This window comes from Aquila chrysaetos, chromosome 1, assembly GCF_900496995.4.
Source record: "Aquila chrysaetos chrysaetos chromosome 1, bAquChr1.4, whole genome shotgun sequence".
Taxonomy (NCBI): Eukaryota; Metazoa; Chordata; class Aves; order Accipitriformes; family Accipitridae; genus Aquila; species Aquila chrysaetos.
In genome coordinates this window covers 16,811,273-16,838,366 of record NC_044004.1, presented here as the reverse complement: position 1 = coordinate 16,838,366, position 27,094 = coordinate 16,811,273, and the positions used below count along the sequence as shown (strand labels likewise).

Sequence of the window (27,094 nt, the reverse complement as noted above, 5' to 3'; positions counted from 1 at the left end):
CTCAAATACAATACTTGTGCACTGCTGAAGGGCAGGGTGGAGTATGGCTTAAGGCCACAAGCACAAAGCTATTTCATTCTTGTGTGAGTCACTGGATGGTCTGGTCCATCTGTCTATCACCTGTCAGATCTGCAATTAGAAATAAGCTTAGACAGGCATGCAACAGGGCCCAGTAGACCTGCTTGGGTTGCTGAGGGAGATCCCCCCTCCACACTCCCAGCTGCTCTTGCCATCTTCCGCAGCTCTCTGCCTCGGCCCCACTTCTACGGTTTGTTTGTCTTTGTCCCTGCAAAATCGACCTCCCAGGACAGATCAGTCCAATGCTCTGGTGCTGGGCGCCAGCACTGACTGGGTTGTCTTTTGGTGACCTGGTGCAGCAGAGGAGTGGTGCTTCCCTGTGGTTTACCGGGTATGAACTGATTTAGTAGATTTCTCAAAACCCATGGAGGCAGCGACCCATTTCTAGAGTTAATCAGCAGGACAGGGAATTTTATGATCAGAACAGAAAATTAGTCAGAAATTACTGCTTAGGAAATGTTGAAAAATGGCCTTATGAAGGAGAACAGATACAGAACTGTAGATGCATTCAGTTAGGTGTGACAGAAACATTTGTGACTGAATGACTGTGGCTTTTCCAGGGGACACTGAACATCAAAGGAGCCCAAGAGAGCAAGTTGATTCAAGGGCAAGCTCCTCAAAGCACACGTGTGGTCTATCCTGATGGGCAGGAAGTCAAATCTGTGGCAGGAGGCCAGCTTGGCCAAATCAGGAGTTTCTGCCCGAGCTTCACTGTTGGAAGAATGTGTAGGGGGAGAGCGGAAGCAGGGATGGACTATCTGAGAGGAATGTAGAAGCATTGCCCAAACTGTTAAATTATGTGATAAAGCTCAGCCGCATGCCCACAAAGGAGCTCAGAGAGACAACTGCAGGCTGCAGAAACCAAATAGTACCCTGCCTGGCTCCTCCCAGGCCCATCACAGAGGCCATCTGCCCATCAAAGGCCCATCTACACAAGCCCAGAGGAGCAGAGGGACAGAAAGGCAGGCAAGAACCCAAATTAAGGACTTCTGAAGAACAACCACCGTGTCTGGGTCCCTCCAGGGCTGTCCCAGCAAAGCCTTAGCCCTAACATCCAGACGTGACAACCATCACCATGAGGACTGGGAGCAGCTCTCTGGATGACCTTTTGGACTAAGGGGCTTGCTGCCTAGGGGTGGGAAATATCGTGGGACGCAGGGGAAAAGCAGTTCATGATCACACAGGACTTATTATAGGATGTTTAGGAGGGGAAGCAAGCGTGGGACAAGAGAGGGGTTTAGCTAATTTGGGAGGAACAAGAGCAGTAAATAGAGGGGTAAGGGAATAAAAAGGGCAACTGCATGTAAATAGTTGGCTGGTCAGTTTGCTTGGCTGGCCTTGCCCTGTGCCTTACCAGGGCAGTCTGTCCTGTCTTCTTCTTCAACTCCTTTCCAGCTCTTCCCTGGGTGATGGCTCTCCATTCTGTGTGTGTACGGGGGCGTGAGCGGAGCAACGGGACAGACCATGGGTTGGAGGGCCCGTGCGTCCCTGGTGCCAGTGGCTGGAGTGAGTGCGGGTGTGTGAGTGAATGTGTGAGCGCTAGCGGAGATCAAGCTGGGTGAGCCAGTGAGCAGGTGACATGACTTGGGAGCAAGGGGGTGAGTGGGTCTCTTAGGGCCAGCTCCAGCTGCGAGAGCACCGGGGTGCCTCTAAAGTCAAGAGCATGGGGTGGGGGCCAGCTATGAGACCAGGGGAGTCCTGGCCGGCTCTGTGTGTGACAGACACGCAGGGAAGGAATTAAGAGAGCCAAACCTGAACCAAAGTTAAAACTGGTGAGGTGTGGAAGGGCACCAAGAATGGCTTCCACAGGCACATCCACAGCAGGACGAACACCAAGGAAAAGATGGAGCCGCTGCTCAATGGGGTAGGTGACCTAGTCTCAAAGGACACTGAAGAAGCAGAGGTGACTCAAAGCCTTGACTTACTCTTCACTGGCAAGGTCTGTTCTCTATTCTTCACTGGCAAGGTCTGTTTTCAGGCCTCCTAGTGTCTTTGTGCCTACAGTGCCCAGGTAGGAGTTTGGGGGAGAAATTTACTACCCATAGCAGAGAAAGATTGAGTTATGGACCGTTTAAGCACACTTGTTGAATACAAGTCCCTGTGTCCAGATGAGATGCATCTGAGGGTAGAAAGGACAAGCTGGCTTACATCACTGCAAAGCTACTTTTGTCTTTGAGAGATCCCTTCCAACCTATATGATTCTCTGAAGCTACAATTTTGTGATAATGATTTGCAGAATGCACAGATCTCCATGCTTTCTAATGAATAACTAGTGGAACTAAAGAACTTTATCAGACAGGTCTCCACAGATATTAGGATTTAGGGAATTGAAGACAGATGGAAATCTAGCTAATCTTTCCTTGAAGACAATAGCTGAAATCAGTTATGTATAAGAGCAAATCTCCAGGTACCTTTGGGCTGACAGTGAATGCAACATGCTGTGGAATATTATTTGTGCTTCTTAAATTAGAATTTTAAATGTCCTTGATAAGACGTGTTAGCCGTCAGGTTTTAAAATAAATGCACTCAGTATGACTGACTGCTAAAATTCTATGGACAGCTAAAGATGTTATAAAAATAAAGCTGTCTTTCCAGTTATGCATTAGCATTATGAAATAAAAAAGGGGACAGTACTATGTATGACAGGCCCTTCCAGAAAGAAAACATTTAGTAATTGCCATTCTTGGAAAACTCACAGCATCATTGAACAGTGTAGGCTGGAAGGGACCTCTGCATGTTATCTGGTCTTACCACTCGCTCAAATCATGGCTAACTTCAAGGTTAGATTAGGTTGCTCAGAGCGTTCTCCAGTGGAGTTTTGAAAGCCTCTATGGATGGAGAATCCAGAACCTCTCTGGGCAGCCACTCTCACAATGATTTTTTTTTTAAATGTTTAATCAGAATTTCACTTGCTGCACTTTTAAACCATTGCCCCATGTCTTTTCACTGTGCATTCCTGAAAAAGAGTATGGCTCCATCTTCTCTACAAAGCCCTCTAGATAGCAAAAGAAACCATCTTTTCCAGGTAACTCTCTGGATCTTCTTTTGGAAGATTTGTTGCTATAGCATACAGAAGTGTCTCATGGAGAGTCATGATGTTCAGGCTTTTACAACAAGGTTTCTGACACCCATCTACCAGTCATTTCTAAGAAATGCTTCCTCTTAGATTAATATCTTTGGAAGAAATATATAAGATTGAGGGAAGCTGTGGTGAAGAGTTACAGCATGGCTATGTCAGGATCAATTCCTAATTTATTTTTTTTTCCAAATTATTTCCATTAGGGATTTGGGAAAGCAGAAACACTTGTGGACTCTTCAGTTCCCTTGAGTCCTAGAATGCAATATCTGTCTCACCCTATTCTGTCCTTCCAAATGTCCTCACTTTCAAATGGGAGATCACAACTGGAGAAATAAAGGAAGCAAAGTGTCTTTTCCTCTCATTAAACACTGTGCTTTAGTATGGAGGAGAAATCTTTTATCAGTAAGTGCTAAATTTTCCTGATCAGTAAATTAGCTTTCCAAACCTTTCTGATTGCCTGGATAGGTAAGGTTTGTTTGTCTTTGTATGGTTAATTATTCCTGTTTGCCTATTTTCCTGTGAAGTTCTTCTTTAATTAATGATTCAGGGATGTTTTGAAAGGCTTTTTTAGTTGCATATATGTAAATTTTTCTAAAAGACTTTCTGATCAGGAAACTCCTACCAAACATGGCATAGAAAGCTAGCTCCAAACTTCTACATGTTATTGTTTCACAGCAGGCTACAGAGATAGCATAAGGGATGAGAGCCTTTCAGGGCCCACAACAAAGCTTGAGATCCCTAAATTAGTGGCCTGCTTTTTCCATTAGTGTTGTGCTCTGCTGAAATGGCACTGGACTGACTAGATTTTAAGCTGGTTGTTTCTAGGATGTGATTTATAGACAGTCAGATTATTTCAGTAGGATCAAGTATCCAGTGAGGTACACTGACAAGAATGTAGACGTACCCTGAGCTTTCTCAGAAGTTGTGACATCTGTTCTTCAGCTCAGATGTTTCAAACTGTACAGCAGTTTTGACTGCCTTACAAATTAATAACATCATGATGGGATGTGCATTTAAAACTCATGTCCAGGGAAGGGGTCTTTGGGAACAGCTATTCCTTAATCATTCTCCCCAGAGACGTGCACAGTCTAGTTCCTTTTCCCTTGTCTGTCTGATTAGCACTTGCTTCTCCGCTTGCTGCTGTGCAAGCTCGCTTGTAGCCAGCTGGAGCCATGACAGCACCGACTGCACTGTTCAGCGTGAGACAGGGTAACAGACACTACTCACTGATTTTTTCTTTGTTTATTGCAAACAAAGATCCCAAAGGGTCCAAAACATTCTCCCTCTTTGGACCAAGCTTCTTCCTCCCGTTTCTGTGCTTGTTTCCTCTGCTGGCTCTCCTGAGTGTCAGGCCATCTGCTCCTTCCCCTTTGCGTGGAGAGCCTGGCCCTTCTACAGGTGCTTCGTAAGCTTTGCTGCCGCCTGAAGAATTTCCTGCTGCCACCAGTGTTGCTTTTTGCATTTTGCCGTTCCCAATTTCTTTCTCAGCCAAAGTGGTGGGTTCATAACAAAACAAAGCCATAGCTGGGCTTTGTGCATTGATTTTCTCATGCAGCAAGGCAACGTGCCAAGAGATCCCCTACATACAAACACAGTGCTGGCGGGGAAGGAGGTGCAGAGGGGACACGAGCCATGGAATAGCTCCAGAACAGTTTGAGGAAACATGTTGCTACATTCTTGTGTATCATCTTCTCTTTTTTTTGATATGCCTATTTAGACATGTCAGAAAATGACGTCCTAGACAAATTTTTAGAAAAACCACATTCAAGGGTATAGTGTTTAAAGTACTGATCTGCAGAGTGGTGGACCCACATTTAATGAATCATGCATTCAACATGAATCAGGTTATGAAGAAAATATTTTTTTATTCAAGACATGTTTAATTTATACAAAATGGAACAGCTGCAATAGAAGAGTTTGCAAGAAAGTGAGAGCTATACCAAAGCTATAATCCAGCAGTGAGGGATCTTACCGTGGTTTCTGATAAGGTTGCTGTACTTTCTTTGTGCAAAACATTTTTCAAGGTTTAGTTTTAGTGCAGAGGAAAAGCAAATGCAGTAACCTCACCGACTCTCCTGAAATCGAGTGCTTGTTTTCTGGCCAGTACCAATTATTATGCTGCTCACATATTCTGCAGGGAAATACCCAGCAGGCTCCCATCCCACTGAGGCAGCCAAGGAAACAAAGTTGATACACAAATATGATCTGCAAGTACAGGAGTGTGTAAGTTGCAAAAATTCTCCCAAAAGAACTATAGGGGGTAGATGTGCCACTTGGAAAGGATCCATGTGATGGTTCAAAGATCAAAAAACAAGAAACTTGAAAAACAAGATCTTTCCTGCCTGTCAGCTAGGCAAAACATGCTTTTGTATATACACATACAAATATTTGTCCAGGATTTGATGCTGTGGCTTTTAAGTTTATGGGCTATTCTTACTGTCCTTAACTTCTTGCATGATATATGACATATACTCTGCTTGCCATCATTCCTTTTTCATATTATTCCAGCAGCTCTGTTTTCATTTAACCCCATGTTAATGGGCAGTTGCGACAGAAGATTCAGGGTGAAAGCGCAGAGCATTCATTCTGCTTTGTGGAAGTACCAAAGCTTGATTTTCTGGCATCCTTCATTAAAACAAAAGAAAAGTAATAATAAAGCACGACACAGGCCAGCACATCCTACAGTTGACATTTCAGATTGCAACATTTTGACTGAATACTTATTTCTGCTCATTTGCTTCTTTGCTTGCTGCTCTTCAAAATGGTATAGTGTGACCTAGGAGCTTTTCCACATCTGTACCCTGACTTAGCATATCATATAGAATACCTGCCATTTTCTTAGCACTGCTCTCTTGACTCCACCTGTTGCAAATGGGAAAAAGAGTCCTCCTGCAGTTTGATGATCCAGTGTTTGCCAGATCCTTGACGTATCATCCTAGTTTATGCCTGCAATACCTGACATTCCTTGTTAATTATCTATCCAAGCACTCATTAGCACCTGATATCAGACTGTATCAGGTGTAATCACTAAGAGATGCCCAGGCAAACACAGTTACTGGATTAAAAAATACTATTTCTTTGTTAATTGTTGTAACTAATGTTATAACTTGAGTTACTTTAGACATACAGTTCTGGAGCATCCCCTCTGTCTGCACTTTGGGAACTTAGCACACTTACTGCCTACACAGTGCAGAGATATTCCTAGACAAATAGTCACAAGTAAAAGACTAGTTACTTTACTTCACTGCCTGCTGCTGAAAGGAAATATGTATTATAATTTCCTCCTTCGTTTTCCTTCTATAAAACATCCAACATTGTAATTTTCCGCTCACATATTCAGCTAAAAATACAACGTAACTCAACTGACCTGAGATCAGGTTCACCTTTGCTGCAGCTGCAGGAAAGAGAGGAGAAGGTAGGCGAAGAGGGGCTGCCCAGGCAGGGTGGATACTCTGGCATGGTGTGAGGTTATGTATGTGCCACGCTCCCAGGCTCCAGTTTCCTGGGCCCCTCTCCCTGCCAGCCTGCACTTGGAACTGTGCTGCTGCAGTAAGGCAACGGAGGTCTCCTCTGAGCTTGCCTTCATAATTCGCAGGAAATCAGATGCCTGCAGATTATAAACAAAATCTGGCAGATTATGTCCTTCAGCTCTTAAATAAAATGGCAAGTAAATTTAGACTGGGCAGAAGCTGGAATTAGGAAAAACCTGAAAATCAGAAAAACACTTGTGAAGTGCTTGAGCTACCCTAACATTTGGCTAAATTAAGATACTGTGCCTCCCCATACTGAGCTATTTTAAACCAAACTTCTTGGCTCTGCTAAAAGCACCCTTCTTCCACTTTACACTCTGTTGTTGAAGCAGAATACATCAGAATTATTTCTAGCTAATCCATTGAAAAGAAAACTGTCAAAAGAGTTAGCTTTCTTTGAAAAGTAAGTATTACACAACTTCTTGAAGCTTCAGTTCAAGTTTCACTACATTTAAGATTGCTGATTGGAAACACAGTCATGTCAGCTGAATATCACATCGAGGCCAATATGACAAAAATAAACACCAGCAGTATAAAAAAGGCAGAGAGGTGAACCAGTTGTCCTTGCTTTATTCTCATAACTTCTTACTCCAGAGCACTTGAGAGTTTGCATTTAGAAGTAGACAGAGCAGGTATGAGCAGATCTAGATGTGTGTATGCACATACATGCTGAAAAAAGGAATTACTCTGAATTAGAGCTTGGCTTTTGTCAGATATGACTGGAACACACAGCAGAAAAAAAAAAGGTAGGTTAGCAGAAGGGAAGATGATATTTATTTCTATATAGGAGTGAAGAGTGTGACATAACTGAGTTCTTAAGTGGTCCACAATATGGGCAAAGACAGGAAATACCACTTTAGTATCAGTAGCTTCCACTGGTCTGTCTGCAGAAATGCAGAGCACCTTGTAATGCTCCTGTACGTGATGCTTTAATTTGTCATAAGTAGTTGGATATTAACAGATCTACACAGGACTGTGGCATCCAGCTGGATTCAAAATGAAGTGATATACATAATGTTTTCTTATGAAACATTTTCCCCCTTGAATTCAGGTCTGGAAGAAGCTGTTTTTGCAGTACTGCTAGTACAAGTATGAATGATTGAAACATTTTGAATCTATATTTGAAGCACCCTGCTGAACATTACCAGGCCTCTGTGAGTTTACAGAGAAGGGCAGATGTCTTTTGGACATTACGATTTCTCCAAATTTGGCACAGCTGTTACATGAGACATTGCTAATCAGAGCATTTACCCCAAGTGTTCAAGACAGAGCACAGGCATACCTAGCCGATTCTCACCATGTAAGTGTAAAATATATGTGTAAATAGCACTATTCACACACTTTGTAGATGTAGAAATAAAAAAAGAGAGAGATATAAGGGATTCTCTTGCTCACAACTTTTTGTTCATATCTCTCCCTCCCTCTGGGAGTAACAAATGACCTTATTGTTTCTCCCTTTGCTGAGACTTCTGCCTCTCTGCTTCAAAGATGCCAGTCACAGTGTTCTTTCACACAGATTAAAACCATTACATTAAACTCAGAACAAATGATCCACATTCAGCTTGAAATTTGCTGCCTTGAAGATCTCAGGAAGCCTATGTATCTAAACCTTTGCCTTCTTTTTTTCCCAGCTATATTAGTTGGTTAGCTAAAAATCTTTACTGATCTTTCCAAGCTTTTCCAGCAAGTTTGAGACACTTTATTCAAAAGATATTGGAAAAAAAACTGCTGTCTTTGGTACCGAGTTGAAGTAATGGGAAAAGAGGCAAGAACACTGCAAGAGATTTCTGAGTGTGTTGTTCCTGATACAAGGTTACGCAGCAAATGACCTCAAATTATTTGAATCCTATCTATCCTATTCTGTATTTTACTTTTTTTTTTTTCAAAACAGAATTATTTAGCACTTCCTACAGTGTGTTTGGTATTGTATGTAACAGTCAGCACTGACTGTGCTGCTGGAGTGGATTGCATCCAGAGGCTGGAAAGCTTTCATAGGCTAGAAAGCAAAAGTTGGCCAGCTGGGATGCTTGGCTTGTGGATGGAAGTTGCCTGAGAGGCACATGGCTTGTTAAAGGTCTTAAGCTATTCTCTGAATTCCGCACACACTATAATATGCAGGTCAGTGGGCAGGACAACACTACACCAAACAATGGCTTGGACACCTACCTGGGAGCCTCATATGCACTACCTCTACAGCCTGTGGTCCAAAATGTGTCATGATGAGATCTGCTGTGGACAAATAGAAGACTGATCAAAATTGCTTGGGTTTAGTTATCTGAGCTGTGTCCGTGTTACAAACAAATACCTCTCATTATTCTGGCAGCTGCTGTTAAAGAGAGCATCAAACAAGCAATAAAAATGAGGAGGATGTTGAAGGAACTAATCAAAGGACGTTTCAGCATAGGTAAGGAAAACTTGGCAGGTTCTCGTTTGAATTTGATATGCCGTGATCATATCATCATGGTGATCAACCATCACATCATGGTGGAAAACCTGTGCATCATGGTTTAACCCCAGCAAGCAACTAAGCACCACGCGGTTGCCCGCTCACTTCCCCCCCACCAGTGGGATGGGGGGGAAAATGGGAAGGAAGAAGGTAAAACTTGTGAGTTAAGAACAGTTTAATAGAACAGAAAAGAAGAAAATAATAATGATAATAACAATAAGAAAATGACAATAATAATAAAAAGATTGGAATATACAAATGATGCACGATGCAATTGCTTACCACTCACCAACCAATGCCCAGTTAGTTCCCAAGCAGAGATCCCTCCCAGGCCCACTCCCCCCAGTTTATATACTGGGCATGGCATCACATGGTATGGAATATCCTGTTGGCCAGTTTGGGCCAGCCGCCCTGGCTGTGTCCCCTCCCAACTTCTTGTGCCCCTCCAGCCTTCTTGCTGGCTGGGCACGAGAAGCTGAAAAGTCCTTGACTTAGTATAAACATTATGTAGCAACAACTGAAAACATCAGTGTGTTATCCACATTCTTCTCATACTGAATCCAAGACATAACACTGTATCAGCTACTAGAAAGAAAAATTAACTCTACCACAGCCGAAACCAGGACACTGTGGAACTTTCTAGACCTGGTATTCCTGACTATTGGCTATCCAGTGGCCAGGAAACAGCTAGCTGAGGAACAGCTGTATGGATGATGAAGCAATCCATATTATGTGGTAAAATACTGTATGCAAGTATGTAAGCCAGAATCTCACTGTATGATAGTTTCAGGTAAGTTTGGCCCAAGTACTGGACCACTTATGAAAAGGAGTTTAATTTTTCCACTGTCTCGCCTATTGTAGCTTGTACCAAGTGAGCAATCTAAGCTCTCTCCCATCTGAATTCATATTTGCCCTTCCCAAAACACGATAATTAGACATTTCGTTTCGAAGGCCAAATGCTAGGATTGCTTTTATGAACTGTAAAAACAGAAGCTGTGTGGGAGATGTATGACAGGCATAGTTTCACTTCTATTTCTGAAATACGTGAATAGGAAGTATTATTCTCAGTTTAATTCTGGAGAATAAGGATAAGAGGAAATGGCAATGGATTTCTTCTATTCCAGAAAACAAAATGAAGGGTGAGGCTTTCTAGTAGCAGTAATTTTTTTATACCAAAAGTAGTTGGTATCTAGATAGAAGCTTTTAATATGCAGGTTTGCCAGTCCCAGAAGTAGGGTGAAACTGCAGTTAGAAATTAGTTGAAGCCAAATTTATAGCCAGCTAAGGCAAACAGAGGATATGGATTCAGTTGATTAACTTAGTACACTAAAGCAAATCTGAACAAAAAGCCTAGAAAAGAAACAAACAGGAGCTTGTTCCAGCTGCCTCCTCTGTCTGAAGATATAGGTCCTCTTTGTGCTGCTGGTGCAGATCTGAAGAAAAGAAAACAAACAGGATGTTCACAGCACAGAGCTGAGTTAGGATTCTTTTAAATATCAGGGGTTTGTTGCCAAGGATGAAGTTTGCAGTCCAAGTGCTAAGCTAGAAGTTTCTTTATAAGAGCTCGCCACCAGATTCCTTTTGGCTGTCATGGTTTTATAAACAGGATATCTGTGCAAAACCCTGGGAATACTCCTTTCTACCTTAATACCTGAGCCTCCTTGTCTCTCCACGTCCATTTACTGTCTCTGGCCTTATGCTTGAGATTGTATAGAGCTCTTCTAGACAGCAGTGGTCCTAGAGGTCTGTATTTTTACAGCACTTGATACAACAGTATCCAGATCCATTTCTAAGTCTCCCTGACATTGCAGTAATGCAAGTAATAAATACCACTACTAATAGGTTGCATCTGGCTTCCTTTCTGCTTATGTTTGTAAGCTATCTATGCCATCTAGTGGGTATTTTTTTACTTACAAGTTTGCTTCAAACATCAGGGTGTCAACAAGCCAAAGTCCAATTTTGACTCGGCAGGAACGCAGCTCAAGTCTGGAGAGGAGTTAAGGGGCGCTACCACTACCCAAGAAGCCCCAAGGACATTACAGCACCTTCTGTACAGAGGCCATCCCTCTGCTGACCTGACACAGCCCTCTCCTTTGGTATGCCAATGTAACAGGAGTCGGTGACAAAAAAGTCACTTGCACAACTCTAATGTTTCTGGGCTCAGGACGATATTCTCCCAAGGCTGAGAAGGCAGCTATCAGTCTTGTAACAGAAAATAGCCATTGTGAAAGGGGATGCAACAGAGCCTGCATGTCTAGTCTCACTATTTATTATGGAAGCATGAACACTGAGTGTAGGCTGAACACACTCTGCAAAGGAAACTTTTTCCTAACAGATACACGCTCTTAACAGTGATACCACTACTGACCAAACTGTTCCCATGTCAGTTAATGGACCATCAGGGAGCGGGGATCCATCCACAGAGAAAACAGATCTAGAAGATAATCATCAAATAATTTATATACATCTGCTTAAGGCTCTTTCTGAAAGAGCAGCTAATTTCAATGGAGATGTTCTTTATTACAGAGAAGTAAGTGATTTGGGGAAAAGTGTAAGTATTCATTGGCTTGAAGTATTTTAGCTACTTAAATTTCAGGGAGTGGCAATGATAGTTAGCATTCAGATTGGGAAGCTCTGTCTTGATTAGGGTTAGCATAGATACGAAGTCAATATCAAGCCTATTACATTGCCATGCATACAGGAGGGAATAGAAGGCTCAGGAGGGAAAGAAGCAAGGAAACTTTTCCTAACATGATGATAACAGCTGAGTTGCTTAGTAGTTGCCCCAGGCGAGCATGAGATTGGTGCTTAGAATACACTAGTGTTTATATTAATTTAAGTACCAACATGGATGGAAAGGAAGGGGTGGCTGCTCCCCTGCTTACATACTGCAAGTGCTATGTGGTAATACTGGAGAACTGGTATGCTCATCCCTTAGGTGAAAGGAAAAAGACATTAATGGTTTCCAAAAGCTTTCTCATCCAGGTTTCCTCAGCTGAGGAATGTACCCACATCACAAAACTTTCAGGGAAATGGTTTAAAACCTGGGAGAAGAGAAAAATCTTCTGTTAAGAATTCACAATATCATATTTTTTGAAGTCCTACAAAGCGCTTTTTCCTCCAATTTCTTAATAATGTCACCACGTTCACAGCTGCGATTTCACATGGGACAACTGTATTTTCCTTTGACACATGAACAAAAGCCTTACCATTCACTGGCAGAACAAGGAAACCCTATTTTTTTTTAATCCACTGTGCAAGTGGTACCTAGTAACAAACAAATGCCTTAACAGGACTGGAAGCCTGTTCTGTTATCTACTACCTAGAAGGAATCTAGAGCTATCAGTGGTATCTAAAATGTTGTTGCATGACAAGATGAGTAAAAGCTTTCAGTGACGGGCAGGAACAGGCAACACTCACTTTCTCTGTACGGGTGTATTAAAAAGCTGAACACATGCTACAGAAAGTGATATACACCTCCTTTTCTGTACTGCGTGAAGCACTACTGCCACACAACCAGAGGCAGGGAAGCAGGAGTTGCACCTCACTGCTGCCATAATCAGGGACAGCAAATCAGGTTTTTCACAGCAGAAGTTATCATTGCAGTATTACATAGGTATTAACATACAAAAGATTTGCAGATGCTTGAATTAGGGCAGAAAGGACAGCAGGAGAAAGGATGTGGCAAAATGTATGGATTATGCATAAAAATAATGTAACTAGAGAACAACTTTTATGCATCTACTGCAACTTTCCAAACTGTGAGGAAGTTTTCATATTCAGATGTTCAAGTATCTTATGTGTACCTATACATGCAACAGCAAATAGATTATGAAATTTAGCCACAATTGAAAACAGTCATCTTTACTGTAAATTAACTGAAATACATCAGAAATTAATTTAATCCTCTTTATATAATAAAGAAAAATATGGATAGGAAGGGAAACTATTAAAACCTAGTTTGGGAGTGATGCTTGCTAATTAAGAAAGTTGTATCTATCTTGGATGTAATCTGCATTCTCTGCAGATAACCTACTGGCCCAAGGCAAATACATTAAAATATAGAAATTGGGTTTGCACACAAAATGGAAGATTAAAAAAACTTCCTCAAAATTTGGAACTTAAAGTTCCAGTAGCTGGAGAAATGTCCTTTAGATCTGTTGCCATGTAACCTACAATTTCATTATTCAAGTAATAATGTTAATGAAAGCAATTTCAAATTTGTAATAGATTTCGCATCAGAAGACTGATATTTACAAACTTCATTCATAACATCAGTGATATAGTGTGATTGTGTGATCAATGACAACTGATTAACACCTCATTTTGAATAGCAAGTGCTCACAGGCAATTGTGCACAATTTGTAGACAGAAACTGCTTACTCAATACACAGTAATAAATTCAAGAATACTGTATATTGCGTATGGGTGATACATAATAGATGATGGAGGTGGATCTGTTGAACTGTTGACTTCTGCATTATTTACTTGTTTGTAATGACACTGAGATGAATTGAACTTCTTTTACTTACGATGAAAGGGTACACTTAGAATCATCAGGATAATCCAGGCAGAGTAAGAACATTACAGACCTGTGAAGACATCATTTTATTTAGCATCTTTCAGGCAGAAAACTGAGGAAAACAAAAGAAAATCCAAAACAAACTCAACAGTATTATCATGTTTAAAGCTTCCCTTCAATTATATTTATCTTACAATCTACTGTGAATAACTAGACCTGTGAATACTACTGTGAGTAACTACTAATTCTGCAGACATTCAATAGTGTTTTTAACCGTTGTTTATATTTTCAATCCAAATAAATATTTAACAGTGAAGTGGAATACATGAGGCCATCTTCTGTGTCTGACATTGGGTAAGTACAATACTCCACTTAATTATACAATTATACAATACAGTGTAGTGTTTTGCTCAATTCACGGCCAAAAAATGGTAAGTCTGAAAAATGTGACATCACCCCTCCAACATATATCACCCCATCACCCCTCCAACATATCAGTCTCTTACTGAAGACACAGCATTAATGGCACTTAAGTACTGGAAGGTAAGAAAGCATTTAAAATAGATGAGGTGCTTCTGCAAATACACCACATTAATGAAGGATTTTCACTTACTTGTAATTGTCAGTGCAGGTGACATCATAACCAAGGGTTTTTAGCCTGTTTTCTAATATTTTTACAGTGTGAGTTCCACAGGACTCTCTGTGAGAAAGGATTTTAGTATTATTGCAAGTCTTTTATCACCTAATTTCATTTCACTGAACTTGATGGAATTAGTAAAGTAAATCCCCATTACTTTGCCTCTTCTATATTCCTTAACACCTACAGAAAACTGGTGTACATTGCTATTTATAATGCTTCATTTGCTTACAGTTTAACATTTTATACTCAGTTTGCAGAGACTGGAAGATTGGCTTCAGCCAGTGAAGCATTTGCAGATTCTATTAACTAATATTCCTCCTTTTAATATTTCACTAGACAAACAGAAAAGGAGATAAATGATTTTGTAAAATAATAAGTAAATGTTTCATTTGTAATATTCTTTGGCAGCTATTTAGGTGGTGCTAAAGTTGATGCTAGCTGTCTTTACAGGATAAGATGGTTATGATAAATTAGAATTATTCTTGCTAGAAGCTTGTCCTCTCTCTTGAATACAGAACAATAGAAAAACACGACGAGAGGGAAAAAACCAGAAACAATCCTAAGCGCAGCTTCTGTGTCTAGCACTGATTTTTAAATTTATGGTCCATTAGCAAAAGAAAGTTCAGCATAGTACAGAACCTACTGAGACCTCTAAAACTTGCACCAACATCAAGTGTTAAGACCAGTGCTACTTACATTGGTCAGTAAATACTCATGACTCTAAAGAAATCATATGGGGACCAACAAAATCATTGTAAAAAGCAATCAATAAAAATACACAAATATTCCCATGCATGTTTGTTTGTTTTTATTAAATTAATAGCAAAATTAGACCTTTTCAAAGCCTGCATTTTATTATTTGATTGATTTTAAGTATTGAGAGAAAACGAGCCCCCTGGTGGTATTTCTCTGCTTCTACTAAATTTCAAACTGTTAAGATAGGTGAAAATGAAAAGAATGCATACGGCAAGGTGAAAGTAATATTTCAGGTCAGCATTTAATCTGAAATTCAGATTGACTCTTTTCTTAGTAAAACTGTATGTGCTATAACTTCACTCAAGGTCCGAGATCCACACACACATCTAATCAAGAGTGGACTCTAGACCTAATATTAGAATTAATTTGTATTTTGTCTAATTCTGGTATTTCTATACTTTTGGGGAATGGGAGGATGTGCCTTCTGTGTTAGTGAAATCATCTAAAATATTTTTAGTTTAATTGCTTTCCAAATATAATCAAACAGAAAGCTAAGGTGAAATTCTAAAGACAGGTCCAAAAAGGAGAAATTAATTTTTTTGGAAGATGTAACTTACATATCTGGTCCTTCAATATCATCCACAACCCAGATGACAATTTTTGAGATTTTGTCTTTCTGGAGATTAGGTATTTCATAATCTGCAAAAAAACTGATGCAAGAAACAGATTTTTAGAACTATAGAGAACATTTGAAATAAATAATCTTTTTTTCCCTTTGCATTAATGAAGGCTCTGATCCTGCTGCAGGATATGGGCTTGCTTGATTTTACATTTATATCTTCTGATTATAATCAGACTTAACACAGAGTAGAAGAAAATCTGATTCACATTCTGGATGTCCTCAAAGGTCAAAGGCATTTAATCAGAAGTTTTGTTTTCATATTCTTCATCTTAGAGGGGGTCAGCTGAAAAAAAGTTACAATTTAGAGGTGAACCAGAATGAAGTAAACTTTAAAAAAATGAAAAAACACAAAAAAAGCATTTGATACTTAGTAAAAAAAGAAAAAGGTCATTCTTGTAGTTATTGCTTTTAGACGCAATACATTTTTTCTTTAAATAAAAAAATAACAATAGCCACAAAACAAATGTATTTTTAGGTACAAAATCACAGCAACAGTAACATGAAGTCTCTGTCTAGGATAGATAAGACCATCAAGGAGAAACTTCTAGACATGTCCATCCCTAGCCTACGAAATCTTCCACTTTATTGCTTTGTGTAAATTGACTTTGATAGATATTTAAATAGCAATTAAAACAAGATAATAAAATGGCAACTAAATCATAGAATCACAGAATCATAGAATGATTAGGGTTGGAAGGAACCTTAAAGATCATCTAGTCCAACTCCCTTGCCATGGGGCAGGGACACCTTCCACTAGACCAGGTTGCTCAAAGCCCCATCCAACCTGGCCTTGAACACTTTCATGGATGGGGCATCCACAACTTCTCTGGTCAACCTGTTCCAGTGCTTCACCACCCTCACAGTAAAGAATTTCTTCCTAATATCTAATCTAAAAATACCAAATCCAAAGGATTATTTTAATGTCTGTAAATTGAATTTTTTGTGAGATGCAGGCATTTCAAAGCCACAGATTTCTAACCCTTCCAGCAAGATGTGCTGTAATGATTTCCAACCTTTTAATTGATCTTTTTTTTTTTTCCCCTCAGAAAGCTTATAAGGGCTGTATCCGTGCTGAATGCTTGGTCTAAGCCTGAGCCTAGGTGTGTACTATAATTTGCTTATCATGGGTCTTCTTAAATGTCTACATCTGGGCTGCAGTGTCTCTTAGCCACTTTAAATGCTCTGAGACCCCCCAGCCTAGGCGGTACTGTTAGTTGTTGCCTTCTGGATGAGACCACCAGTGGCAATGTGACCACTGCTTTGTCCTCCTGGTGCCTGCAAGCAAAATATTGGTGCTCTGGTGTGGAAGCACAAGACGTGTGGTGGTTTTCAGTGTCTGTGGGCAGCCAGCCGAGACCTGTTCATGAAGTTTGCAAGTTAATTTAAACTTCTGGAGAGGTGGATACCGGCCCTTGCCCTCTCTAGTCAAGTCTAGTACAGCAGTGACTAAGCAGGGACCAGCAGCAGCAACAGCAGGTTTGCCTGTCTGTCCCAGGTGTCCAAGCCTGTCTTAAACACATAGTGAAAATATAACAAAAAATAAAGATTCCAAAATTTTAACTCATTTGCTCATTCATGCATATGTTATTGCCAGCAAAAATGCAGCTTCCCCCAAAATATAAAGCAATCTTTAAGTAGAGGAGTCAGAAACTGTGGAGGAACAATGTACAATTGACTTCAGTAAACCAATTTTTGAACCCACTAATATTATTAAAGAAGTATGCCAACTACATTCATACTGTGTGAATGAGTGAAGTTATTTTGCAGTGAAGTGAGAAATAAATTTTAACTGAAATGGCAACAGGTGACAATGATGATTTATGTGTACAAACTGTAAAGCAGGATAAACTTTGGAAGTGGCTTTGAAATGCATGAAAACAGATCAGAGAGGTGTTTAGGAAGACAGGTAGATCTTTCAGATTACCTTCTGCTATTAATTATTAAACTCTAAGCCTCTTTCAAACAAGATCTCTTAAACGAATTCAGTCATAAATGGACCAGAAGATACACAGCAGAGAAAACAGATGGAGTAACTGGCTTTGTTTTTTTTCTTGGCAGGCTGTGTTCCAGTGGTGGAGATTTCACTGGTCACGATACCTCCAGACAGGCAACCCAGGGAAGTGGTGGAATTAATTTATGTGCAAGAGGTTTCTGAAATAAGGAACCTGTAAATTAAGGGAAATAAGGAATCTTTTTCTGAAATAAGGAATCTATAGTGGATTCTGGGCATTGACCTGCTGCCACATATTATCATCTGTGGAAGACTTGATCCCAGCTGACCACCTGACCAACCCAAGGAGACCATATAAGTCTTCCTGATTAGCTGAAAGCTGTGTACAGAGATGGACCTTTTGGGGGTGGAGGTAAGTAGGTAGTAGGTGTTTTGGAACAGATGGTTCTTGTTTCTCTCCTATCCGGAGATAAAATTAACTTTTTAGTCCTCAGTAAGCACACAGGAGGACGATCTGTTCTATGGGTTTTTAAAGGATGTTTTTTTGATCTGTCTTGGACAGGACAGTTGCTGAGGTAAGGAAAGATGTATTTTTCATTACAGGTAGGCAGTCACTGCAGCCACATATTCAGTGAAAGTTCTTAAGGGTGTACTTTTAGAATAAATTTTAAATATAAGCTTAGATGAACTTCTGCATAGTGGTACACTTGTAAATCTGGGAAAATACATCTGTCCTTAATATACGAGGGAATAAGGAGAAGAGGAAGCTAATCCTTGCTGTTATCCTTCTCAACGAGCTTTTTTGCTTTCTGAAACCATAATGGCTCTCAAACTACCTCCTTTCTTGGTCACAGAGAAATAGCAGGACAAAGCACTTTCCTTATAGAACTTACCAAGTTTGCTCCTAGGCCTGACAGAGGCTACAGTCCTTGTAACAATGTTCTCTCCTTAGAGATGTCCCTGAATAGAAATTTTGTAATGCTCATCTTTTTGAAGACATACACATTTTGCCACAGATGTTGGCTGACTTGAAGGCTTCTTTCAAAGACCATTTATCCTGCTTGCCATAGTAGTTTGTAAAATGCAGGAGTCAAAAGGATTGTTTCCATCCATTTCATGTTAATTCCTACAGCTGGGGACAATTAACAGTTGTCCCCACAACTCAGCAGAGTTTGATGCAACAGGCTCTTCCAGCTACACTTCCCATGCTTTGTGCAGCAGAAGACCCAAACAACTGTTTGACCCTTTTTTTGCAGGCATCAGACCTTGTACACATAAATAAGTCAGTTTTCTTACCCTGGGGCTGGATAAGCTCCTCCGACTGCAGAACCGTTCAACAAGACATGTATCACCCCAGAACTGTGCTGTGCATACTGCAATACATAACAATTTTTTTCAGAACTCATCTTACAGATTTGTCATATGACTTGATATTGTATTGCAAGCAACTAACACCAAGACAAGAATTTTACCAAGAAGAATATCAAAACTGTGAAAATAATACCATCCTAGCACCCTAGTAGGTCACTGCAGTAGAGAGGACAAGAACTGAATAGCCAGTGCATTAATTCAATGCATCTTCTCAAACTATTTTCTCACACACTTAAATAGTTTCTTCAGCATAGGAAGAAAGCATTTTGGCACTCTATGTTGGGTTTGATCTGTGAATAAAGGGTTTCCACTAAGGCTGTCAAATGTCACTTAGGACCTACATTCAGTAGACAACTAGTGTGCTTATTGTGCTTAGTATATGCTTAACATATATTAAGAAAGCTAACGCAGAATTTCAACACATTATCTAGCTAAGGTGAAAGTTAGGTTCCTCTTGCTAAAACACTGTACCCAGTCTAAAAGAGTGTATTTGTATCAGGGGAAATAATCTAGCACAGTTACAGACTTAAATCTGGTTTGATCCAGCGATGTTTTCCTGAACCACCCAGGACATGCTCACTAATGTACGAAGTCAGCACTAATGCACTATTTACAGTGATTGAGGCCATCCTCCAGAAAGAGTCCACCGCGTTGTTTTCACATTCCTCCATGGTAGGGCAGGATTCATAGTCCAGTCCTGTAGGAAGGCATGTGATTTCTTCTATTAGAGAGATGATAACAACCATAAAAAGTGACCTTAGAAAGCAATTAAATATATTTGCGCATTACTCACTGAACATACAAGATGGTCTGACATAACACTGAAAGCTGATAGTTTCCTTTTTTTCTATCATTTTCCATCCTTTGCAGTTTACACAAACAGTGACATTCTGTGGATTCAATAATTCAGCTGAAACAGCTCTAACTCTATACCTGGGATGCAGAGAGCTCCACATTCAGAGGACTGAGAAGGAGGTTTATCTCCTGTGCAGCACTGTTTAGATTTCACTGTGTGCTTCCCTGACTGCAATGTTAAATGTTCACACAAAACAGGAGAGAATAAGACAATGAAGCTATCCCTGATTTTTCATGGGGTAAGAGCAAAATTAGCTCCTCCAGAACAGCAGTTGGTCTCCATTATGGTTTTACAGACAGATGTTTAATATAGCACTCATCGTCTTACCAGCACTGTTTGCCTGCCCACACCAGTTTAGAAAATCTCCAAAGAAGCCAAACAGAGTATCACTCAGAGACATGTAGCGACGGCCTCTGTCAGCAAAGCTCTTGACTAGCAGCTGATTATTTTCCCAGAAGAGAGACTACATGAAAAAAGGAAAAAAATAATAGAGAAGAAATGAACTATCACTTGGGCATGGACACAATGAGATTATGGGGTGTTGAAAACAGTTTTAAACACTTTTTAGTATTCCTTTCAAAATCAAGCAAATAACCAGAAACGTTAGCTATCTCTTCAGAATAACAAAGTTGTTGGTTTTTTTTACAGTGGTGTAAGTTCTGATCACTAGAGGCTTTAGGGGCATTCATACCATGATGGGAATCGATAGACCTATATTAAATATAGTTAGGCCTAGCTTTGCTTTCCTCAGCAGACAGATTTAGGAAAAGGGAGAAGAAAGGGAAAACAGATATTTATAAGCTAGATATATCTTATCAGAATTCTCTCCCACTGCTATGTTGACTTATGGTGTGAAAAAATCATACATCTAGCTGTTATTTCTGTGCTTGCAAAACTCTTTGATGAATTAAGCTGTGTTGACAGGAGTATTTGTTGGTTTAGCTTGTATCATTTAGAGATAAGGAATAATTGTGCTAGAGGAAAAACTGCTTCAAAGCACAACCTTTTAGAGAAGGCCAAAGCACACATTCTGATGGGGTATGATGGCATGAAGAGCCGTGTTTTGCACCTGCACAGTTCTCTGCAATTGCCAGCACATCAAACCCTTACTGTTTTCTACCATATAATGGCATCCTATCTCATTTCTGCTTATGCTTGTTTAACATGTCAATGTCTAACATGTCATTACCCTGTGACTTGGCTGTGGAAGCAAAAGACAATAGCAGGCACAGTCTTTGCAGGCAGAGCACCTAACTTGAGGAAAAGTGGAAGTGGAAGTTTAGGGACTATGACAGAGCTCCCGGCACAGCAGAAAAAATGGGGGATCTTTGTAGTATGAAAATATAAAAGTTGCTGAGAAGTTATTGCATAAAACAAATGCAGCCAAACACATGGAAAAATGCCATCAAGCCTGTGCCTAGTTAGTAAACTACAGACAGGCCAAAAATAATGAATCATGAGTCAGCCACAGAATGACACTTGGTCAATTTTGAACTGTGTCTTGGAAAATCTGCTGGATGTCACAGGACTGTTAACATAACATTAATAATCATTACCTTGTTAGGTGGAATTGTGTGCAATGACAGGTTGATAACTAATTCATAGTCCTTAGGTAGAATGCTGCAAGGATCCTTGTTAATAAATGCATTTTTAAACGCTTCCCATATCTCTGAACAATTCTTCTCACTGTAATCATTGAAACAAGCAAATAGCAGTATTGTTTTTTCAAAGCACAGCAAGAATGTAATTTGTTCCCAACTTCTTCAAATTCCCAAACTAAAACCCCTACAAGGTTAAGATAGAAAACTGAAGTCAGGGTGGTAGAGAACTTGCAACCCAGGAAGAACATATACACCTTGTCTTTTCCTGACTCCTAACAGCAGCAGATTAGGAAGAAGTAACAATGAAAATATTAGGATTTACAGTGTGGAATTAGAAATACATAGGAATTCAACAGAAATCTTAGAAGGAATAGTATACAGAGCAAGCTTGCTATCCAGCATTGTAGAAATACTAAAGAAAATAGTGTTCTTTGAAATTTTCCATATTCAAAAAGCCACTTCAGTTAAAGCATAGCTAAATGTGCAAAGCTGCTGGAATGTAAAATTACCTTTAAAATGTCAGATTCAAGTGCAGGAGGAGTTACTAAAATGTTTCAATGGTAGAGTAATGGTTTTGACAAAAAGATGCCTTCTGTGTATATAGGCCCTAGGATTATGCAGCTTTACCTTGCTGGAATGAGTACAGTGACCATGTGGAACACGTACTGTTGCTGTGCAGTAGCTACAAGAATACTGTTAGGATTCAACACTTAAACTGCTTGTGAAGGGAGGCCTGAAATAAGATGCTAGGCTGTGCACTTCAACAGTTCCCTTCTGCCAGCTCTGCCTTGGGGACAATAATCTCCCGCAGAAGGACAGGACAGGCCATCTAGGGATGAAAGTGTCTTATCTCTCTGGACTTGCAGGATCTCCTCTGCCACAGCTCTAAGCCTGCCTGGAGTAATTAAAAAGGGAATTGCTACTTTCATCACTTTCCCACAGTACCTTCCCCACACACACTGTGACAACGTCTATGCCGGCGACACTCTTGTCGTGGTTTAACCCCAGCCAGCAACTAAGCACCATGCAGCTGCTCACTCACTTCCCCCCTCCACCCAGTCGGACGGAGGGGAGAATGGGAAGAGAAAAGGTAAAACTCGTGGGCTGAGATAAGAACAGTTTAATAGAACAGAAAGGAAGAAAATAATAATGATAATAACGACAACAATGACAATAATAAAAGGATTGGAATATAGAAAACAAGTGATGCACAATGCAATTGCTCACCACTCACTGACCGATGCCCAGTTAGTTCCCGAGTAGCGATCCATACCCTCTTTGGCCAACTCCCCCCAGTTTATATACTAGACGTGATGTCGCATGTTATGGAATACCCTGTTGGCCAGTTTGGGTCAGCTGCCCTGGCTGTGTCCCCTCCCAACTTCTTGTGCCTCTCCAGCCTTCTTGCTGGCTGGGCGGGAGAAGCTGTAAAATCCTTGACTTAGTATAAACACTACTTGGCAACAACTGAAAAACATCAGTGTGTTATCCACATTCTTCTCATACTGAACTCAAACCATAACACTATACCAGCTACTAGAAAGAAAACTCACTCTATCCCAGCCGAAACCAGGACAACTCTGCAAAACAGAATAATGTATTTTATGTGCATACAGCATTCCTAACACGAACAGCTGTAACTGCAAAGCTGTAGCTTGAACAACAGTAGTCCCAATAAGTAAACCACACTTTGCCATTAGAGTGTTTTGCTCATTTAATGCCATCCACAGACAGCAGAGTTTCTGCTGGCACTTCTTGTGAGATTCTTTAAGGAGCTCCTTTGTGATGCTGAATGTCACAGATACTTTAAAGTATCCCTTGTGATGAGCTATGTAGCTCCCATGCAGGAAACAGACCATGGATTCTCTTGCAGTAATCTGTGGCCATGCTTTCAACAACTATATAAAAACCCCCAATATATTGTAAGCAAATATGAGATCTTGATCTGAAAATCTTCAGTTATGCAATATCACCCTTGATCAGTAGTTCCAATGTTTAAATAGCCTTACTTGATAAAAGGATTTGCACCCAATTTCTGATTTCAAGCTGTTAAACTTCAGCTTCTGACAACTGTATATACTTATGTCTCATTCTGCTAAAGAGCTGTCTACTGTAAGCACTCACTTTTTCATGCTAGTGCTTGTATATTATGATCAACTTAACTCTTAACATCTTTCTTGACAGTTGAATCCAGCAGTCATTTTCTGCTTAATTCACATATTACATTTTTTTTTCTTCACGTCTTCTCATCCAGGTTTGAATAGCTTGTAAATCGAAAGGATTATTCTGCTCTGTTACTCAAAATTTCTTAGCTGGCAAAAATACTTTTTGAAACTACAGGGTGGGGAAGGACTGTAGTTCAGGACAACTCCTTCCAATCTTAACAGACACTAATAAGTCATATTAGATTTATTCACACTAGTCAGTTAAAAAAAATGTTTTCAAAAATTCCATCATATACTGCAAATAAAGAAATATGGGGGAAATACACTACAGGAACATTTGTGTTGTGTAGCATACTCCTATTAGAAAATTTCAAATATGATTTCCATTCAAATCCCTCATTTCTACATGACCATAACATTTTGTAAACTGCGTCTTTTGACTGCCATTTTGCATGCTCTGTTTTAATGTAAGGGAAAGTTTTTCTTATGTTTCTATAAACATCTTTATGTTTTAACTGTGTTGCAGTGTAAAGACATGCTTTGTTAGCTGCTTTTCTGTTAGCAAAGTATTTTTAAAAAATTATTCTATTTGCACAGAAATTCAGAAGCAAAACCTATCCAGGTGGCTATGCCTCTGTAAAAGCTAGCCTGGGGGCAATTAAGAAACAGAGAATGAACAGAAAGGGTTATAAATAATTAGATTATCGGTTTTGTGCCTGTGCAATATGAACTTTCCATTTTGTTTAGATTACACTATTTGCTTATAGACCTAAGGGAAAGCGAAAATAACACATAATATGAAATTAATTGTGCAGCTCTTCTTTCTGTAAAAACCATTTTGGGCCTTAATTCGGGAAAGAAGTCCTAATGTCCAGCCTGGCTTCATGCTATTCTGACCAAGAATACTTTGATGAATGTGTTCAGACTTCTCAATTTTAAAATTACATTGTGAAAATGTCACAGGAATTAATTAGACCACAAAAATGCTATAAACATGAGACATATAGAAATACTTTCAAGAATATTGTATTTACATTTCTAAAAGCCCAAATCAGTTAATGATAAAATTAACATCTCCAATGTAACAATCCTTTACGCTGCTCATTTTAGTGTATTCTGTATTACTGGTCATGTCCTGCTTCAGATATAAATGAAGTGACATCTGTTAACTCCAACAAGAACTCTACCTATCTAGAGCCTACTGCAAGACCATACTTCATATACCTACACAACTGTTAACTGACTTAAGGTTTCATAGTTTATATTATATATTACATTGTAGGTGTGTAGAAATCTATACTTAAAGTTTACTGGCACCTTCCACTATAACATGTTTAGAAATTTGCCAAACTTGAATTGTTCAGCCGAACTTTTAGTACCATGTTACTGGCATTAGGATGATTTTTTCTTTCATGGGGAACCTGAACCAAAACACTTCTGATGTTAAGAATGTTATCAGAAAGAAACATGTTCTTTTGCCTTTGTTAAAAGCTGTGAACCTGTTTTCAGTCCTGTATATCTTCCTCTTTTTGCAGCAGGAACTGAAAATGGGAAGTTGGGGGAAGAAGGTAGTATTTGCTGATATTATGCAACATAATCTAACCCTCTTTAAGACCATGGTTCAATGCTGCAGGAACCCTGCCAGGCCACCTCTGCAAATACCTCTTCAAACTATCAGGAAACATTTTAGTGGCAGAATAAAGGACTGAACTCCAGGAGACTGTCCTTCTTAGTTTTTTCCTTTTTACCGAAGCCCAAACAATGTAAGGAAGACAGAAAAAGTAGTCATTTTAGCAAAGTGTGTGACTTACCTCCAGTTCCATGTAATTAACACAGACAATGAAAGCTCATGGGTAATCGTACTTCAGCAGTTGATTACTACTTGATTTTTCAGGTGCATGAGCTAAACAGTCTCTTTCAGTACCACAGGATAGCTATAAAGCGTGGTGCTTTTGTTCTTACATGACCTGACATACAAGGCATGCAAAGTAAAGCTGGTCTTCCCAGGAGCACTGTCAGATTAGGTACTTCAGAAACACCATCCCCACCATTTCTGTGCAGTGTTCTCCTTACAGAACACTGTGGCACTGGGGGGGGGATGTGAAATAAAAAGTTGAAGGATTAAAAATCTTGCCTTAATTACACTACTTTTATTAATATGACATCCGTCAAAGTTAATTTTTTTGCTTCCAGACAGCTACAAGCACGTTGGCTTCAGTAGGATCACTTTCATGGCTAGGAGCAAAACATCAGGCTTCTGATTAATAACCATTTTGTACGGAACATAAGAAACTGATCCAGAAACAAGCAAAACTTACCCAACAGCAGGATTCACAATTCTAATATAGTTATAGCATCTTCCAATGACAATACTTTCCAGGTTTTTTGTTGTACCTTCACCTTTCCATTTCTTTCCCTGCACGTCTGAGAAGCTGTTCATAAACAGAACAGAGACAACTACCAGAGACAAAAAAAGGCTCTTCATCGTGAATTCTTGACAACCCAAGTTTTTAAAAATAAAGGAAAAAAAAAAAGAGAGAGTTAAATGATACAATTTAAATGGAAACCTGGAGGTTTAACGTTTAATAATTTCAATACTGGCTATAGCTCTGTACACAAAAGAAGAAGTTAGACGGAAATGTGAACCTTGCTGGGGACTGCAATCTGTTTCCTGGAACGATTGCAGCACAGGGATACATCACTTCCCTATGTCTAACCGTTCCCCACTTCTGAAAAACAAGACTTTTAAAGTCGTGATATTGCCACCTGGTGGTAACTGGGAAGAATTACAATATATTTCAGTAAGAGGGATGGAAAAACCCCTTACCGCTTCAGTATTTATCATGCTTTAGGTTCGCTTAATACTCATTGCTATGCTACACCTTCCTAAAAGATCATAAGTGCTTGCAAGCAACATGTTTTAAAGCAGTTTCTTTTCGCTTTAAAAGGGCTATACTTTTTGCATGTATTTCTCTAATGGCTGAAAAAAATGCTGAAATACTTATCAGGAAAAAAAAATTAAAATATGCAGGTAAAGCAATGATCGCATAAATACGTAAATTCTCAGGTGATCTTGCATCACAAATGGGATAAAATTAGTCAGCTCCTTTTCCACCTCTCCCGGGGATACTGACAGCAACATTTTGGTGCGATGATATGTGTTTTAAAGTCTTCTTCATGAACAAAACCGCCTTGCAGGCAGAAATCAATCATAACGAGAACCAAAACGATTAAGACATACTTGTGCACCGAAGAAATCTCTTCGACGTCTGTTTACTCTTATTCTCCTTACAGCTTCTTTTCCCTAAGTACTTTGTTAGATCATCAAATGGTATCAATTAATCTAATCTTCAGTGTAAACATTCTGTGGTGTACACTGCTGCAAATACAATCACACTACTTTTTTACCTTTTTAAAAAAAAAATTTTTTTTCAAGCTTAGAGTAATTTGTCTATTGACTCACATTTCTGAGGAACA

The 27,094-nt window shown here is 39.7% G+C and overlaps 1 protein-coding gene and 1 long non-coding RNA gene across 6 annotated transcripts; both read right to left on the bottom strand.

Annotated features, from left to right (window-relative positions):
• Window positions 1-5,002: 5,002 nt before the first annotated feature.
• On the bottom strand, window positions 5,003-9,261 carry LOC115342026. The gene is made up of 2 exons (XR_003923607.2): window positions 6,525-9,261; window positions 5,003-5,782 (listed from the first exon to the last, which is right to left on the bottom strand). It is a non-coding gene; the product is annotated as an uncharacterized LOC115342026 (long non-coding RNA).
• Window positions 9,262-10,231: 970 nt separating this feature from the next.
• On the bottom strand, window positions 10,232-26,350 carry BST1 (bone marrow stromal cell antigen 1). Of its 5 annotated transcripts, none has more exons than XM_030015736.1 (10): window positions 26,264-26,350; window positions 25,936-26,126; window positions 21,408-21,537; window positions 20,179-20,314; window positions 19,610-19,692; window positions 18,921-18,997; window positions 15,609-15,701; window positions 14,269-14,355; window positions 13,666-13,725; window positions 10,232-10,566 (listed from the first exon to the last, which is right to left on the bottom strand). In XM_030015736.1, the coding sequence occupies exons 2-10, from the start codon at window positions 26,100-26,102 to the stop codon at window positions 10,452-10,454; spliced, it is 948 nt and encodes a 315-aa protein (XP_029871596.1). In that variant the 5' UTR covers window positions 26,103-26,126; window positions 26,264-26,350; the 3' UTR covers window positions 10,232-10,451. The 5 variants fall into 5 exon arrangements, with proteins under 5 accessions (XP_029871596.1, XP_040980599.1, XP_040980596.1 ...); XM_041124665.1 differs by adding an exon at window positions 11,502-11,567 and having other exon boundaries at window positions 25,936-26,338; XM_041124662.1 differs by having other exon boundaries at window positions 10,232-11,567; window positions 25,936-26,339.
• Between the last annotated feature and the right edge of the window lie 744 nt (window positions 26,351-27,094).